We start from the raw sequence: 12,001 nt of genomic DNA, 5'->3' as shown, positions 1-12,001 counted from the left end.
GAAACCGAAAAAAGCTAATTTGAACCACTTTCGGTTTGAATAGATAGTTAATGGAGGAGATGAAAATTATTCCTGGGAAGTTGAATCTGATTGCATAAAAAAATCTCCATATCTCTTACGGAAATCAGCAATGCAAATGGACGTCATAGTAAATTTGATCCACTTTTGGTTCTGGACAAGTGTTGTGGTTGTCTTGAAACTTTGAATCGTTTGAAAAAAAAAAAAAAGCTTTTTGCTCTCTGTTACCATTTTCGTTCTATACCAATAGACGTTGAAACCGGAAATGGCTAATTTGAACCACTTCTGTTTTGAATAGAGGATTTACGGAGGAGATGGAACCCATTCTAGGAACGTTAAATCGATCGAAAGAAATCGCTGTCGACAGACGGACGGACAAAGCCGTTCTTTAATACTTCCAACACTTATGCCTAGCATTACTTTGGAAGTCTTAAAAAGAAACCCACCCCACTTCTCTACATTTCTAGTATCAACAGTAATAAAGGTAGAAGGGAAAGTATCATTGATGTAAAAGGGAGTTCAAACACAACCTTGCGGCTGTCCAGCGGAAACGTTTTTTTTTTTTTTTTATCACTCTTGCAACGCAAATGTGGAGAAGGAACTTAAATATACACAATCAACCTGGTAGACTACCTTCCACAATAACTTCTATCTTTGGTTGATTATTATTCCAAGTAGGTCAAATGACTCTACCTGTATCTAGAACAATATAAATAAATAAGTCTCCAACTTAAATTGTTCTGTGAACACACCGAACCAGATGAGATATGTAATAAGATATGTATATGAGATGAGCTGCATTGGATGTGTAAGAAAGAAAGACATAATGTATGCCTTTCCCTAGATCAGTATTTCTTAACCTTTCCCAGTCTTGAACCAACCTTGGATGACATTAAAGTTCACGAGACCTAGGAGTATGAAGAAAATTCCTGCTTTACTAAAGAATCTACACAATCAAATATTTTTATATTGAGAAAACAAGTGTGGTTGATCACATTGCTATTTTATTAAAGGGACACGGTGGTTTGGTAGTAAAGTGTTCACGTCTGGTGCGTGAGGTTCCTGGATTGATCATAGGCCATGTGAGTTAATGGAAGACAACATCATGTCCGTGGCTTATCTTTGGATTGTTCCATTTCCTCCTATATTCATGTATTACCAATTATTATGTAATAATTCGCTTTCATTATTAATCCGTCTCCTTAAGCCTAAAGGGCACAACTGTGGGACGTTAAATAAAAAAAAAATAATTTCACTTCATTTTCTATCTTTTTGTAATCCGCGGTTGCCATGGACAATTGTAATTAAATCGTAATTCTGATGTTGCGTCAAGTATCCTCCTGTACCAAACTTGGTTTTCACTTAATCCGACACTGTAAAGCATTCATCTCTTAATTACAAGCCCCCAAATTATACAGCTCCTTAATTACAAGCCCCCCAAATTATACAGCTATATGCAGCAGTTCGAACTGATACAAGAATTTTACAACCTCATAAACATTCCCACATGAGACATCAGAGGGAATTTCTTCTCCTACACATTCCGGATTGATGTGGAGATTGAGAATGATGAGTTCTAATATATCACACGTTAAGACCTTTTTTTTTTTTTTTAATAATCAAATTGAACTTACATCTGCTTAAAGTAAGCTTTAATCCAGAAGCTTTAAGCATCTTCTCGTAGTCTATGCTCTTCGTCGATGGGCTAAAGAAGAATAAGAGAAGCAAGTCTCTCCAGAGAAGCTGAGAGCAGACTCTCCCCTTTCAGATCAATAGAAGTTGGAAGCAAGAGGGTTGCTTGATGATGCACGGAGAAGATCCCACCGCAATAGAATAACGGTTCAGAGAGAAGTTTCCGGGTCGTTGATCGATTGCTTCCAACCTACAACAACAAGAAGGAACGCAGACGTCCATGGGCGAAAATCCCTTTTTATATACTCTCTAGAATACAGTAGGTTATTGTTTCTCCGTTTCGCTCTCCATTTTGAAGACACGTTCTCATTGATTCAATTTTGTAGATGGAAACTACGACTTCAAAGCATTTGCTTAATGCATTCTGTCAGCTGGACACCTTCTGTTTTCCTTGAAACTTCAAACTGTATACAGAGCCTTACTTACTACTTTCCAAGTTCTCAAGGTCAGCTTGTAGCAATCAAATTTACGAGCGAAGAGGCTTTGTCTTTACTTGAGCCCTTCTCCACTTTTCTCATTTATATTCAAATAATTATTTACTTAATAATAAACTCTGATAAAAATCTTAAATAGGGTCATGGGATTTTATATCCTTTATTATAGGCAACCAACATTCTTTTGCTATTGTATAGGTTGCATAGAAGCTTGGAAATGTTATAGATTTTATAAATGGCAAGTATTTCAGTTTGACGCCCCATGATTACAACCTTTAGGCTAAGGGAGACGAAAGATTTAGGCAAGTCAATGATAATGGAAGAATTGGTGGAATGAAAATGTGGGAGGAAAGTAGTAACCAACGAATGCATGTTGTCCACCTCAAACTTACTTGGCCAGTGATCGAATCAGGAACACCACATACCAGAGGTACTTGCTCTACTACTAAGCCCCCGTGCCCCTTACGTCATAGATTGTAAACGAATTATGGATAACCACTATTAACGTCACATTTATCCGTGAAGGTGTTAACGGATTAACTCCATTAACAAATTCAGCCGAGCCAATCATTCCAGCCGTCTATATTCGCTTTTGTTCAAGTAGTTATTGTGTGGAGTAACGGACGAACGAACGAACATATTAACAGTTCATTATTATAAGTCCCACTGGGTAATCCTAATAACAAAATTATACATAAAACTGGTAAAACAATTACAGGAAATACTAACAACTTGATATTCAATTGATGTAAATTAAATAATAATAATAATAATAATAATAATAATAATAATAATAATAATAATAATAATAATAATAATAATAATAATAATAATAATAAAACTGGACAATCCTGGTTCGAGTTGTGGTTTTCGATATTTGAACACAAAAGCTCTACATTATCAAAAAAAAATCCACGGGCGCCAGTTTTGGAGTAAAGATAAAATATCGGAAATGTGCAATATTAACTTAATTATTGACAATATATAGTATAGCGAATAAAGGGCAATATATAATATAGCCGGATAAGGCGGTGAAAAGTACCCTTACACGGATTGCTCTGATATTTATACCAAAGGTACCTCATATTCAAAGATAACTTTGGCCAGAAAATTAACTTCAAATTCTTTCGAATTTCGAAGTTATTGTTGAAAATTAGAAAATCAAAAAGTGTTAATATATCGTAAACAATTTAAGATACGAGAGTGAAACAAAGTGTGAATATACTTTGCTTAAAGGGTCTACCAGAAACAAGAAACAATGTATTTCGCCCTTCAAATTTCTAGCAGAAAGCGCGTCGAAAATATTAGAATTCAAATATCTTTGCTTTATGTTTGAGTGACCACCTTCTATTTTCCACCATGGAAGCAGCATCAACTCGCCTCTTATATATTTTGACTATGATTTGATATTCGCAGTACAACTTGGTGTAAAATGAGGATAACCAAAGTCGGACACGCGTGGAAGATATGCAACCCGCGTTACGCCCACAATGTTTTGACCGGCACGAATACTATCAGAAGTCAAAGATGGTCGAGTTTGAATTTCTTACTTGCCATGAATGGCTCTACATGACATTAAAAACAGATACGTTTTCCGAGACGAGAAGAAACTCAATTGTTTTTCTTGAGTGTTTATAATTCTCTAAAAATAAAATAATTTCGCACGAAATGCGTTGACTTAAACCAAGATGATAGTAAAGAGAGGTAGGAAGAAGTACTAGATGCCATAAGTACCCTCAATAAGATAGCATACATTTTCAGTACTGAGGCTGTAGTTCAAGGTGTAACCCGAATCACCTAATGCGTTAAAATTTCAAGACTCCTCAACCAGGAATCAAATTCGGTACCCCATGCACCAAAGGCGAGTTGTTGCAACTAGGACAGTGTGGAGATAATACGCTTATTGTAAATAAGCACATGAATTAGTTGTTGTACTTTGAATGTAATTTATAATAAACAAACAAAAGTTGAAATTAAGTAACAACCTTAACCCAGTTCGTGAAGTCACGAACGAAATAGATAGCAATGTAATCTTATCAGTTAATAATAACAGGTAACACTAATGACTGGATAATCTTCCGCTTTGACATTGTTCTTTGTACAATAATCGTGTTCACAGAGAATTTTGATTTTAGAGAAAAAAAAGATAATAAAAGAAAGAAAACCGACAAAATGGACACGCAGTTGGTTCAACTTGGACTATAAGTACACTTTTCCAAGTCGAATAGTAAAAATTTCCAGTTCCAAAGAAATGAAGAGTACTGGTTCCTCAGTAAACGTTTTACTAGGACAACTACTGACAATACTGCAATATACAGTAACAAAGTCTGCTAAATTGATACGCAACCGCATTTTCGTGTTTTGAATTGAAGGTTAGCTGTAGTAGTATATATTGATTAATTTTCGAGCAGACATCAAGCAGACCAATTCAACGTGATGTCGTCTCAAATTCTTGACTTCGGTACGGTATGGGTCGAATATTGATAAGTAAAACCTCAACAGAATACTTTAAAAAATATTCAGTAAACTTAAACTGTATTTTAACTCATTCATACTTTTATTGTCACCTTAGGCGAAACGAGAGGCGGTATTTAGGACACCGGGGGATGCAATTTTTCCTTCCTAAGTTTGACAGTTTTATACATTTTAATTCAGATGATAATATACCAATGGAAAAACCGAAAATTTACTCATATCTAGAGTTTTGCCCCTTCCCCCAAGCAAAATCTGATATAATGCTACTCAACAGAACATTAGTTTATCTAGGGTACATAATAATAGTAAGAGAGTTGAGGTATTTGTATTTTGGCATTGAATATTGATTTATTCTTTCTTGACCGCTATAAAAACGATTGCCAGTGTCGCTACAAACAAGCACGAGAACTGATGTATTGAGCACGAAGTTCTCATTTCCACCATAAGATGGCGCTAGTGTAACTGTGCGCACTTATTTCCTTTTACATAATGCTTTTTCGTGCATTATACTTGAGGAGTAACATTCACGACGTGAATTACAAAGTCTTATAGTGGATATAGCCTGTTTATTATTTTTAACTATAATAAAAATAAAGTAAAACATTTAAAACGTTATATAGAAGTCTGTTTTTTTTCTTTTTTTTTCTTTTTTTTTAAGAATACAGTAGCTATGAGTGTGGTCTGTGGTCCAATAAATATGATTTCATATAAACACCAATTCTCAATTGATATAGTCTACGAATGTGTCATTTGTTACTGAAAGAGGTACGAAAGGAAGTAGTAATTAGGTATAGAAGAAGAGCAAAATACAATCGCAACTCTAAGATGTGGGACGAATAAATATCATCACCACTACCAGTTCAGCATTGGTGCCTTGCACAATATAAGAATTCCAAAATAGCAACTGACACGATTCATATGCAAGTTCATGGTTACTACCTGCTTGCCTAAGGGAGTGCAAAAGATGTTATAGAAATATTTTGTGCACAAGTTTTCAAGCTAAATAAGACACGAGGGAGAAAAATCAGCTGCCAGGGAATTTTCCACTTTCTCCAACAATTTATGCTGTTCTATACCCTGTTGCCTAGTTTATAATATAAAATGAAAATAATATTGGAAGTTGAATGAAGACTGTGAGTCAACAATATACAGCTCTACATGTCTCAATGTCTATATTCGGCATGGTACTGTGTATGTAGTTCATTCCTAGCATATGGAGCTCATAATATGAAACTTAGAAACCTTAACATATATAGTCAGAACACTAAGACAGGGGACCCGAGATAACTGTGTTGGGGCCTCAGTGGCTCAGTGGTAGAGCGTTCATCTCTGGTGCATGAAGGTCTTGGTTCGATACCAGCTCACGCCAAGTGAGCTTTATGGTGGACAAACACCGTGTGCGTGGGTTTTCTCGAGGTTCTACCGTTTCTTCCCACTTTCTTCATTCCACCATTTCCATTCATTTCTCATCATTTCCATCTCCTTTAGCCTAATCGGCATAACCAACCATGGGATGTAATACTTAAAGATTTCATTTCATTCGAGTTCACCTCTGGTGCTAGGGGTCCCGGATTCGATCCCAGCCCCCGCCAAATGAACTTTGTGGTGGACAAACACCGTGTGCGTGGGTTTTCTCGGGGTTATCCCGTTTCCTCCCACTTTCTTCATTCCACCATTTCATTCATTACTCATTATCACCGTCTCCTTTAGCTTAACCGGCATAACCGTGGGACGTAAAACTCAAAGATTTCATTTCATTTTCATTTCATTCGAGATAACTGTTGCGGGGCTAACTTTAATTTACCTTATATTTTTGACTGCTTATTTTTTGAAGACAATTTCATCTAAACAAATAATTGAAAGATTCTTCTGGGGTAAAAATGTTCACAGAAGTCTCAGCTCTCGTGGCCACCCCTGACTAGGTGCCTGCCATCTAATCAGAGTTACCGAACTCTTTGAACTGAATGCTATAATCTCAATGTTTGAGAATGTTGCAATGGAAACCATTCTACGTTATTTACGAAATTCAGTTATTGTTTCTTTGCATTTAGACTTTATTTATTCACAAAGCTCCAAACATCACTGCTAGGCTGGAAAAAATAAGAATAAAAATGGGAAATAATTTGAAAAGAAGTCATCCATAGACTATATATTAAAAAAAATACCACCTTAACATTCACTTGATGGGACTCACAAACTTTTAAAAGAAAAGAACATACCCAGGCTGGTTGTTCGCTGAATTCGTTCTTTTGATCTCTGCGACCTTCTGACCTGAATCACGATGCAACATGGCGAACAGTTCAGTTATGTTACTTCGGAACACAGATTAAAGCCTAGATATTTATGCACAGCAACTGAGTCTTAGGTTTAACCAATTATTAAGAAAGACTTACACAAGTAAAAAATTATAGAATAAAGTTATGGAATCGACATAACAATCTAGCTGCCAGGTTCGTATTTTGGTATTAGTTCCACCTATTATTTTCTTATAAGATTACAAATCAAATTATATAATTCCCAAGGAATTATCACAGAAGAATACTTTCGAAATAAATTAGACGTCTTGAAGAACTGTTTACGGCTTAAATTAGCAGTAAGTTCTTTTTTCTTTAAAATTATTAAAAATTTAGTACAAAACATACACACCTGACTTTGCGATGAATATCTTATATGATTTCTCAGCAATAAAGAGAGCGTTGGAGAAATCCGAAATGAGATGAAATGAAATCTATGAGTTTTGAGTCCCACGATTATGCCGGCTAGGCTAAGGGAGACGGTGATAATGAGAAATGAATGAAAGAGTGGAATGAAGAAACTGGCATAACCCTGAGAAAACCCACGCACACGGTATTTGTCCAGCACAAAGTTCACTTGGCGTGAGCTGGGATAGAACGTAGGACCCCAAGCACCAGAGATGAACGCTCTACCACTGAGCCACCGCGTTGAAAAATTCGAATTTATTATTAAATATCGTAATACAAACTGCAGCGTTGTGTCCATTTTACAATATTTGGAGAAAACCTATTAAACGAACACACTTTAAAATAACATAATAGTGCACAATTTTATTTTTTTAGTATTATAAAACAAAAAAGAAAGAAAGAATTCAAGGAAAAACTGTGTAATTGGCCTAGTGTCCTTACATAATTAATATAAAAAAATCAAATTTCCAGACTTACGAAAAGTGCAATAATTTATATAGCACAGCGGCTCTAAACATGACGGGCGAGGTAGAAAATTTTGGGGCATGATAAAAGACGTCGCTAGATCTAGTATTTGCAGTTTATTTTATTCTTGTCGTCATACATATAATGTCCCTCTGTGGTCAATTACTCTCTGTGCAAGTGATCCTGGGTTCGATTTATGGTAGGAGGACAAAATCCGAGCAATTGTTCGGATTTCACTTCAAAACGAAATGAAGTATTTAATGTTTGACGTCTCACGATTATGCCTAAGGCTAAGGAAACGATTATTATTGGTGAAATGATAATGTGGGAGGGAACGGGAGTATCTCGAGAAAACCTGCGTATACTGTGTTGTCCACCACAAGCTTACTTGGCCGGGGCTCGAACTAGGGACCCCACGCACCAGAGGAAACTGCACTATCACTGAGTTACCGTGCACCCCGGATCTCACTTCAAGCAACCCAACTTATTTAGCTTCGGTGATGAAAAGAGATGCTATAACTAATCAATGAATTGTATTGTTATACTACGATCCATAATTTTATCCAATTATACAAGGAGTGTATGAGTCTCACACATTTTCGGGAGTTACGTGAAGCATAATGGGTTGAAAATTAGCGAAAACAATCTTAACGTGAAGATAGTAGGTTCATTCCACGTTAAGCTATTGTTTTGTAACAGCTGATAAATGGGCTAGAAACAGTTTTAGACTAATTGAAGTTCATGCTTAATTCAGTGTTCGCACACATAAGGACGTGAAAAGCGTTTATCTACTAAAGAATGAATGACGCATACCACACGTACAGAATTCGTAACTCGCGTGTGTATTGGCTTTCCCTTTTAAATTTTAAAGCTCGTTCCATAGGCTGACACACTTACCATCATCGCAGCACTCGCCTTCTGCAGAACCAATACCCTCAGAGCCCTCTAGTGAGCCATGTTGTAAGCTGGAAGTCGGGCCTGGGCTAGATCCAACAGAGCTCTGGGCTTCTTCTTCCTCTGGCTCCTCGAGGATCACCTCAAGTCCTGAAACAAAAAGACATTTCATATAGATTGCAGTTTTCTAACAATGGTTCATTAATTGCTATTTTTGAAGGTAAACTCAAGTAAGAAGCATAATCTGCCAACACACCAACACGTTATGATTTCATACACCAACAATACCACGCTCTTTTCGTTATAAGTGAAAGGCCCTGGTTCGCTTTTCGGTGGGTATGCATGTATACTATTGAATGTTCAGATTACATGTAAACAGTGATTTATTTGTGGATTTTGTAGAAGGGGGGAATTTTTTATAAAGGGTTGCTACTAACACGTGAAGTTGAATTATTGTACTTTATAACAGATTATATAGCCTATGAAAGGGGTATTTTCGTTGGAAAAACTAAACTAAGAGACAAGGAAGTCAAACCTTAGAAGGGGGGAAATTCCCAGGCTTCCCTGGCTACAAATAAATCCCTGCATGTAAAACTGTAGGTTTACATCTTATTTACCATAAGTGCTGATAATGAATGTTAAACTTTTAAAAAGAGTATGGAAGATACGTTTTTTGATTGATTTGGAGCTTACCGAGACATTTTAGTGTCGAGGCTATGAGACAAGGACTTACTGTGAATAAAATATTTTTACTTTAACGAGATAACATTAAAGAAAACGAATGAAGTTTCGTTTTCAAGAAAATAAAAATATTTATTGTGAGTCCTAAAATCACGAAAAGAACAACAAATCTTCTTGACACAATACAACACTTAGTGTTTTAGCTTTGCTCGGATTCGAATAACGCAACGGACGGACATTTTTGGCCGATTTTTTCCAGTAATACTTCCTCCCAAACAACTACTCTGAAAGGCGGACTGATGCCTCTAAATAGCGGACTCTCCTCCAAACCCCTCTCAATGGTACAATATTAAGTTTCCAGTTAATGGTTCACAGTTGTATTTGGAACTTTTTAATGAACAAAGACATTTTGAATATAACACAAAAGTAAAGACAAAAGTTCCACCAAAAACGGTTCAGTGCTTCCAGAAATAATCATCCTGTTGCTAAATAACGTGAGAAGAAAAAAATGTAGGGTTTTATACCGCAAAACCTATATTTTACGGATTGGGAGCATGGTGGCTCAGTGGTAGAGTGCTTACTTCTAGTGCGTGGGGTTCGTGGATCAATCCCCGAATAATTAAGCTTGACGTGGACAATATCCTATCCGTGGGTTTTCTCGGGCTACTACCGTTCCCACTTTGTCATTCTACCAATTCTTCCATATCATTCACTTGCTTTAGTCATCGTCTCCCTTAATCGTGGGACGTTAAACTGAAGATTTTTTTTTTCTTTGACGGAAGAATGTGGTACCTGAATTTATTTCAATTGCATTCAAACTTCCATTTAGTTCAGGCACGCCTTATCGGTGGAGGTCTACCTTTTAGAGCACTTTAACATTTACATAAACTGCACTCATTCTTACATTTTATCAGGCTATTGCAACAAACTATCTTTCTTTTTTATTCGTCATAAAAAAGGTTACTCAATCTTTATGGACGGCTATTTTGAAATTAACCTTTTTTCAGAGACGAAAAGTCAAACTGAATTTTTATTATATCATCTCGTATAATATTTATAATTATTAATCTCACAAATTAAACGCATGAGGCATATAAATCTCACACGCTTTCTGAGTTCAGACTGTTTACATATCACACCCGCCCTCAACAGAACGATCAGTTTGTGTTTATATGCCACATTCATCCTCAACAGAATGACCGGTTAGTGTTTATATGCCACACCCATCATTTACAGAACGACCAGTTGTATGATTATATGCCACGACCGTTTTAAAAGGCTTTAGGGGTTGCTATCAATCTTTCTGAAGAGACTCCAATCCCCGGGATGCTACTTCCTTCTCGAAGATGTTCAGGTGTGACTTATATCTCAATGGCCTCTCTATACACGTCGAAATTTTAAATTACAGAGCTTCGTAGACTATAGAAGGTCGGTTGGCGAGCCGCAAGTTGAGCATTCCCAAATTTGTCACAAACAAACGGTCTTTCTTTCTTTTTGTTCGTTTCTTTCATCTTTTTTCTCAATCTTTGTTCTTCTTTTTTATACATGAATGACAAATTCCAACTAAAGATAGGCCACTTACTGTAAATGTTAGTTTTTCTTATAACACTGAAAAAATAAATAAATGTACAAATAGTTACTTTGTTGTCACCAAAATTAAGGCAATGAAGAAATTCTACACTCTGAGTCGTAAATAAGTTTGCTGAAAGTAAACAGGAAGCCTTTCAGAAAGCAAACGAAATATTTCCACTAACTTTCATTTCTTAAATTTGAATAAATTACATGAAAATATTCAAGAAGTTGCAGAGTTATTGAAGACCGTTGAACAATGACAGCAAAAAGCAGAGACAAAATCACTTGTTTGACTATTAAAGGAGGAGGAAGAGGTTGGGCAGTGCACAAAAAAAAGAAAGAAAAAAAAGAAAAAAGAAAAAAAGAAGAAAGAAAAACGTTTAAATTCTAGTTATTGTGAGTGACCACGCGATTTCGTGAATTAAACATTTGATTTCGCTGACAAAGGGGAAGGGAAAATCTCGTTCCGAGTCAAAGATTTTTGAAGATTTGCACGACAATTATCTTAAGAGTGTATGTTTTAAGTACAGTTACCTTACAATTTTAGATTACTTTCTGAACAAGGAAATGAAGATATAATCAGTTACATTTACTCCCTTCAGCACTCAATTTTAAAAGTAAGAAGTATTGCCGTAATTAACAGCACAAATGGATAATTCCTGCTGCAATGCACATCTAAAACATAATTTAAATCTTGAAATTTTAAATGCAGTACTCGTATTTGAACTTAGTGTTACTTCATGGTATATTGTTTAAGATAATGAACTTAACATATCTTTACATTTTTGTGCATTGGGTTGAATATATACAGATACGAGTAACTCATAATAATTGTTCATTACAAATTTAATACGTAATTACTTGAATATTCTAAATAAAAAGCAAAACTAAAGCGTTTTCTTTAGTGATGGTCTGGAGAATTGCAAAGAGCATTGATTGTTTATTTCAAACAACGGGAAGAGCGGATTCATAGTTTATAATTACGTACAAAGGGTTTAACGATCTCGGAAACATGAGTAATAAGTTAGTATGTGTTTAAAATTAATTTTTCATGTATTTTTCTTATCG

The 12,001-nt window shown here is 35.8% G+C and overlaps 1 protein-coding gene across 5 annotated transcripts in view; it reads right to left on the bottom strand.

Moving 5' to 3' along the window:
• LOC145688374 (uncharacterized) overlaps positions 1-12,001 on the bottom strand; it is a 726,484-nt gene that overhangs the window by 172,154 nt on the left and 542,329 nt on the right. For all 5 annotated transcript variants that reach the window (XM_081762541.1, XM_081762538.1, XM_081762537.1 and 2 more), the window contains one exon: positions 8,684-8,830. In XM_081762541.1, coding sequence (XP_081618667.1) covers positions 8,684-8,830 — 147 coding nt within the window. The remainder of the gene's footprint in view (positions 1-8,683; positions 8,831-12,001) is intronic.

The sequence above is a fragment of the Thermobia domestica genome, chromosome 6, assembly GCF_964235325.1.
Source record: "Thermobia domestica chromosome 6, izTheDome1.hap1.1, whole genome shotgun sequence".
NCBI classification, from domain to species: domain Eukaryota; kingdom Metazoa; phylum Arthropoda; class Insecta; order Zygentoma; family Lepismatidae; genus Thermobia; species Thermobia domestica.
Note: the sequence above shows the minus strand (reverse complement) of the source record. Positions and strands in the feature narration are given on the sequence as shown.